General features: G+C 54.2%; 1 protein-coding gene across 1 annotated transcript in view; it reads left to right on the top strand.

The window, feature by feature from the left end:
- The first annotated feature begins 1,580 nt into the window (after positions 1-1,580).
- PRKACA (protein kinase, cAMP-dependent, catalytic, alpha) overlaps positions 1,581-6,860 on the top strand; it is a 29,688-nt gene continuing 24,408 nt past the window's right edge. The window contains exon 1 of the mRNA XM_011953203.1: positions 1,581-1,765. Within this exon, the coding sequence (XP_011808593.1) occupies positions 1,744-1,765 (22 nt within the window). The 5' untranslated portion in view covers positions 1,581-1,743. The remainder of the gene's footprint in view (positions 1,766-6,860) is intronic.

The following is a 6,860-nucleotide window of genomic DNA, read 5'->3' as shown; positions in this document are numbered from 1 at the left end:
GCTTGGAGGGGACTTGGCAGAGGGGGAGGAGTCAGGACCCCAGCAGGTGAGGCCAGCTGGGAGGTGGAAGGTGGAGGCAGGCAGCTATGTATTAGGGTGGCTCAGTTGAAAGTTGGGGAGATGACAGTCCTGGAAAACCTTCAAGGCTATCAGACACATGTGGTGGCGCGTGGAAAGCCGCACAAGAAAAAGGATCCCAAGAAAAAGATCAGAGGCTCTGGAAGGAACCACTGATTCTCTCAGAGCACAGGTCAGACACCCAGGAATGAATGATCACGGTAAAATAGAGCTACTATTTATTGGGCATCTAGGCTGTGCCACAGGCTAAATGGCCAGGCAGATAGATATATCTACTCTAGTGACTTTCATAACGGGCTGTTATCCAAATTTTCCAAAGGAGCCCTCTGGCAGAAATGACAGCCATGACAGGATGATGTCACAGAGGCAGGATTCACATCCAGACCCATCTACCAGCAAACTTCTTGGACCCCAGAATTTCCTGACTCTGACATTTTTCAGCAGCCTCCCAGATTTTTACTCTATCATATTTTCTTAATTTAAAATAAAAAAAATTGTACTCACTTCTGTTCAGATGTAAACTTGGAGCTCATTCTAAACAATAATATAAATGAAATCATGGGATTGCTATGTCAGTTATATTTTCTCTGATACACATTAAATACAGTATAACTAGATAAATGAAACATCCCGAAAATCATGTCATGTTCTGCCAATGGGACCATGTCACACTTTGAGAAACGCCCGAAGCTGTACTTCCTCCCAGAGGCTTCCAGAGAAGGAAATAAGATAAGGAAGGAAGTCCCTCTTTGCTTTGAGGCGCTCTGATTCTGAGAGGATAGAGTTAGACAAAATTTGCCTTCTTATAAGGGTGGGGCAGGGGCGGGGGCAGTAGCCAGGCCAGCCTGCAGGGGGCACCTGGATTTCATCTGCCAGACGCCGGCCCGACTGGGGTCAGGAAAATGCCCAGGCCTTGGGAGGCACCAGTTAAGCATCCTGCAGTCCCCTGTGGTACCATCTCTGCCAGGGCAGGACAGACTCCGCCTCCTCCCAAGAGGCCAGGGATCCAGAATGAGCCCTGGAGTGGGATGGGGAGAATCTACACCCAAAGATGGCAAAGCCATTGGGAGAGCTGAGCGGGCCGAGAAAAAAGACTAAGTCCCAGACGCTGGCCAGGTTCGAAGAATGGAGAGGGAGCAGCGGCCCCAGAGGGCAGGCGCCCAGGCCAGACAGCCAAGTGGGGCTCAGGTCGTATCTTCACTGGCTGAAGATACCCCTGGGAACTGGCCCATAGGAGAAGAGGCAGAGCTGGTAAAAGGGAGCCCCCCCCATCCCCAGGACACAAGCAGATCCCGGCAAAGAGAGAAAAGCACCCCCCAAGAAGACCCTAGATGGGAAGAACTAGTGCCATGTAACATCCTATGGATGCCTAAGACGGCCAAATACCTTCTGTGCCTTGGCAGTTGTATGGGTGCCCAAGAGGGTCTTGTCAAGGCAGCTCTCCCCTTAGCGCAACCACGTCTATAGAAACTTGGAGGGTCCTATCTGTCCCTCCTCTGCACCCAAGTGGCCTCTGGGTTGGGTTTCTCTTCCTGCTCCCACCCCACGTCTCCCTAGCTCCCCCTGCAGGCAGGGTTCTGAGGATGGACAGCCGAGCAGACACGGTAGGTCTCATGAGCCTTCCCAGCCACCGTAGTCCCGGTGCCCTGAGAACAGGACTGAGTGATGGCTTCCAACTCCAGCGATGGTGAGGCTGAGCCTTGTTGCTATAGCAACTTCCCAGGCACACGCTGCCCCTCAAGTCAGGGAAGGGCTGCAGAGGGGTCTGGGGCACAGGCGAAGAGGAGGAGGATGTGAACCCCTGGCTGGCCCTGGAAACGCCTTCTGTATAGCCCCAGGCTGTGCGGGCTGGGGAAGAACAGAGGGGATCGGTGGCCCAGTTCAGAGAAGGGAGGATGGTCCACCCAGCAGGGGGGCCAGCTCAGAGAAGGGTGGTGGAGAGGTCCATCCAGTGTTGGGGTTCAGCTCAGACTGTGGGATGAGCCATCCCAGTGTTGGGGTCCAGCTCAGAGTTGTGGCATGGTAAGCCCAGAGGAGGGAATCCAGGCTCCACTGGAGGAATCAGCCAGCCTCGAGTAGGGGGCCCAGCCCAGGCTGGGCATTCCTGCCCCAGAATTCCCAGGACAGCCAGATTTCAAAAGGGCAGAGGGTCTGAGATTGTTGTCTGGCGGAAGGGGGTTCTGAGGCTGGGCTCCTTCCGAGGGAGACCCCGAGCCCCTTGCCCAAATTGATATTCTGCTGTTGCAATTCCCCATTCCCAGGGCGAGTTTCTAGATTTCTGCCTTCTGCTGTGGCCCTGGCTTTTCAAGGGGTGTCAAGGAGTTTTCTCTATGAGCCCAAAGGGAATCTGGACCACAGTGGGAGCTGGCACCCCCCGTGTAGAAGATGTGGGCAGGGCGGCAGGCTGTATAGGCCAGCAGCTGGCTGGGTTACCATCCTCTGCCACTTCCTGTTGCTAGCAGGGGTCCTGGGTGCTGGGCACTCTCAAAGAGGCTGCCACTGACTCTCCGCTTCTTTTGGGATCTGGAAAGAAGGAGGAAGATGGTCAAGGCTGCCTCCCCCTCCCCCACCCTTGGGTTTAGCCGCTCGTTTCCGGTTTGGACTTTCATGGCCGAGAGTAGAGCCAAGCACAGGGCAAGGTTTGACAGAGGCCAAGGACATCCCAGGATGCCGTTCCCCTCTCCACCCCCGCATAGGAGCAAAGCAAAGAGCCAGATGTACCCATTTTCTCTCTCGGGATAGCAGGATTTGGGGGTTCCACATTGAAAGGGAGTTCAGGGGAGGAGGCAGGGTGGCTCTTGTCACCCCCTGCCCCAAGCCTTTCTCTCCAGCTGTTCTTTCAGCGAATTAAGAGAGCTCTGGGGCCTCTTTAGCCCCCAGGGAGTCTCTGGCTGTTGCCTGATCCTGAACCTTAACTCTTTCCCCTCTGCCCAGTGGGCACTGCTCTGGGCACACCAGGCATTGTCCTCTGCATAGTCCAGTGCCCACTGAGGAAGGCAGGGCCTGGCGTCCTGGGAGCAGTGAAGTCCCTGGAAAGGGAAGTTAGCTTTATGGCCCCGCCCTGGGGCACACAGGCCAGCCAGAGGGACACCCTCGGGAGAATCTTCCCATCGCCTCCTGCCAAGGAAGCCCTCTGCAAACCTTGGCCAGCTTGGAGCAGGTACCTTTAAAAGCTTCTGTAGCAACCAGCTCCTCCTCCCTGGTCCCCTGAGGCCTTCCCAAGGAAGCTGACTTAGAGGCTCTGCGTTTTCCTGGTTTCTCAGCAAAAGGAAGATTCCAGGGAGAGCCCAGTGGGGGCCGGGGATGGATCTGGGATCAGGCAGCAGCCAGGGTGGGGACTCGGAGACCACCTTCCAGCTGTGGCTGCAGCTGTTCCTCTGGGCCCACCTGGCTGTACGTTTCCTGGGCTACCTGCATCACACCTTCTGGGGGCCTGAGCGACAGCCAGCATCCTGAGCCTCCGTGGCCAGGGGACAGAAGGCCCCCAGATCACCCCATCCCACCCACCCTTTATTCCACCCTCTGCTGGAAGAGACAGGAAGCAGAGGTGAGTGTGGGGCCACTTGAGTGAGGTTACCTGCCCCTCCCCCCATCATCCCTCTCTCTGCCTGCTCCTCCTGGCACTGACCTCCCCATGCCCCATCCCCAAATCTGACAAGCTCACAAGGCTAGTGGCACCAGAGCCTGGGCTCTCTGGTCCTTTGAGAGGCCAGAGAAGGGCCATGCTAACAGAAAGGCACCCTGTAGAACTGCTCCATGAGGCACCAGCGGACAGCCAGAGGTTGGGAGCTCAGCGAGTCAGGGAGGTGCAGGATTCAGCAATTCTTTCCCTTTTGCTAAGAGCAAAGGGAAAACGGACCAGACTTTTCGGATTCCCTTGAAGCCCGGCACCTCTCTGCCTTCTTGTATGGGTGAAGGTAGAATCCCAAGAGGGCACCCTCCACCCTCCCCATCCACTGCTGAGTTCTGTGTGGATTATTTGGAGGTTTCCAGGGAAGATGTTTTTGGTCACAAAGGTTCTATTAGTGAAGCCAGGCACAGTGGCTCACGCCTGTAATCCCAGCACTTTGGGAGGCTAAGGTGGAGGAATCCATTGAGGCCAGAAGTTAGAGACCAGCCTGGGCAACATAGCAAGACCCCATCTCAAAACAAAACACACAAACAAAGGTTCTGCTAGTGAAAGCATTGGATTTGGTGCAGCCCCCAGGCTCAGGCCCCTGCGCTAGTTGGTGGCCCAGCCAGGCACCCATCTAGGACTCCTGGCCACTCATTGCCTGTCCCCTCTTGGCCCAGTCATTCTTTGTGGGGCCTTCTTGGCCACGATCTCTCTCTATCCCCCATCTAGCACTTTCTTTTTTTTTTTGAGACAGAGTTTCACTCTTGTTGTCCAGGCTGGAGTGTAATGGCGCGATCCCGGCTCACTGCAACCTCTGCCTCCCAGGTTCAAGCAATTCTCCTGCCTCAGCCTCCCGAGCAGCTAGGATTACAGGCGTGTGCCACTACGCCCAGCTAATTTTGTACTTTTAGTAGAGACAGGATTTCTCCATGTTGGTCAAGCTGGTCTCAAACTCCCGACCTCAGGTGATCTGCCTGTCTTGACCTCCCAAAGTGCTGGGATTACAGGCTTGAGCCACCACACCCAGCCACCATCTACCACTTTCTAGCCCCATGAAGGCTCTTCTCTCTGAATGCTGAGGGAGAGCTTTGGGGACAGGTAGCGGGGGTGGCTTCCCCCAAGGCCATGTGGGATTCCTGGCAGGCAGAAGACCAGCAATGCCAAAGGGCAAGTGTACAGGGTCCCTCAGGGTGGTAGCAAACCCAGGAACATCAGGGGGTTGAAGGCAGTTCTGTCCACATTGGCCACCCTGGTGCCCTGGACTCAGCACTGAAACCAATGGCTGAGTCGGCAGTGAAGTAGTTAATCTCATGGGAAGTAGGGGCGGGTCAGTGACCTCAGACCTGATCAGTCTTCTCATCTGTGGGAATAACAGCAGCTCCCACCCCACAGGGTGAGAACGAAGCATAGAAAACACTCAGCGAGGGGCTGGTCCCTTGTAGCCCTAGGTGGTGGTTACAGGACAAGTCCGTAATGCAAGAATCTGTCAGGCTGCGCATTTAAGATTTGAGCGCTCGGCCTGGCGCGGTGGTTCACGCCTGTAATCGCAGCACTTTGGGAGGCCGAGGTGGGCGGATCACGAGGTCAGGAGATCGAGACCATCCTGGTGAACACGGTGAAACCCCATCTCTACCAAAAATACAAAAAAAATTAGTCAGGCGTGGTGGCGGGCGCCTGTAGTCCCAGCTTCTCGGGAGGCTGAGGCAGGAGAATGGCGTGGACCCAGGAGGCGACAGAGCTTGCAGTGAGCAGAGATCACGCCACTGCACTCCAGCCTGGGAGACAGAGCGAGACTCCGTCTCAAAAAAAAAAAAAAATTTGAATGCTCAATGCCTCTATATTTGTTTGGGGTTTTTTTTTAATTATTACTTTTTTTGTTTTGAGACAGTGCCTCACTCTGTCACCCAGCCTGGAATGCAATGGTTCAATCACGGCTCACTGCAGCCTCTACCTCCCGGGCTTGAACAGTCCTCCCACCTCTGCCTCTTGAGTAGCTGGGACTACAGGTGCACAACACCACACCCGGCTTATGTTTTTATTTTCTGTAGAGGGTTTTGATGTTGTCCAGGCTGGTCTTGAACTCCTGCATTCAAGCAATCCCCCCAACTCAGCCTCCCAGAGTATTATTATTTTTTTGAGACAGAGTCTCACTCTTGCTCAGGCTGGAGTGTAGTGGTGCAGTCACAGCTCACTGCAACCTCAATCTCCTGGGTTTTAAGAGATCCTCCTGCCTCAGCCTCCTGCGTAGCTGGAACTGCGGGCATGGACCACTACTATGCTCAGCTAATTTTTTAATTGTTTTATTTTTTGTAGAGATGAGGTCTTGCTATGTTGCACAGGCTGGTCTCTAATTCCAGGCCTCAAGCGATCCTCCAACCTCGGCCTTCCAAAGCACTGGGATTACAGGTGTGAGCCACCATTACCAGCTCTCCCTGTTTTTTGTTGTTGTTGTTGTTTTTGTTTGTTTGTTTGTTTGTTTTTTGAGACGGAGTCTCACTCTGTTGCCTAGGCTGGAGTGCACTGGTGCGATCTCGGCTCACTGTAACCTCTGCCTCCCAGGTTCAAGAGATTTTCCTGCCCCAGCCTCCCAAATAGCTGGGATTACAGGCATGCACCACCGTGCCCAGCTAAGTTTTGTATTTTTAGTAAAGACAGGGTTTCACCATGTCGGCCAGGCTGGTTTCAAACTCCTGACCTCAAGTGATCTGCCCACCTCAGCCTCCCAAAGCGCTGGGATTATAGATGTGAGCCACCATGGCTGGTCTCTCCCCATATTTTATTTTATTTTTTCTTTTTTTTCTTAGACAGAGTCTTGCTCTGTTGCCCAGGCTGGAGTGCAGCGGTATGATCTCGGCTCACTGTAACCTCTGCCTCCCGGGTTCAAGCAATTCTCCTGCCTCAGCCTCCCAAGTAGCTAGGATTACAGGCACACACCACCATGCCCGGCTAATTTTTTTGTTTTGTTTTGTTTTGGAGACAGAGTCTCACTCTAGTCTTGCCTAGGCTGCAGTGCAATGGCATGATCTCAGCTCACTGCAACCTCTGCCTCCCGGGTCCAAGCGATTCTCCAGCCGCCATGCCTGGCTAATTTTTTTGTACTTTTAGTAGAAACAGGGTTTCACCATGTTGGCCAGGCTGGTCTTGAACTCCTGACCTCAAGTTATCC

The sequence above is a fragment of the Colobus angolensis genome, unplaced genomic scaffold (genome assembly GCF_000951035.1).
Source record: "Colobus angolensis palliatus isolate OR3802 unplaced genomic scaffold, Cang.pa_1.0 Scaffold36, whole genome shotgun sequence".
NCBI lineage: Eukaryota > Metazoa > Chordata > Mammalia > Primates > Cercopithecidae > Colobus > Colobus angolensis.
This window is presented reverse-complemented; position numbering and strand designations above follow the sequence as displayed.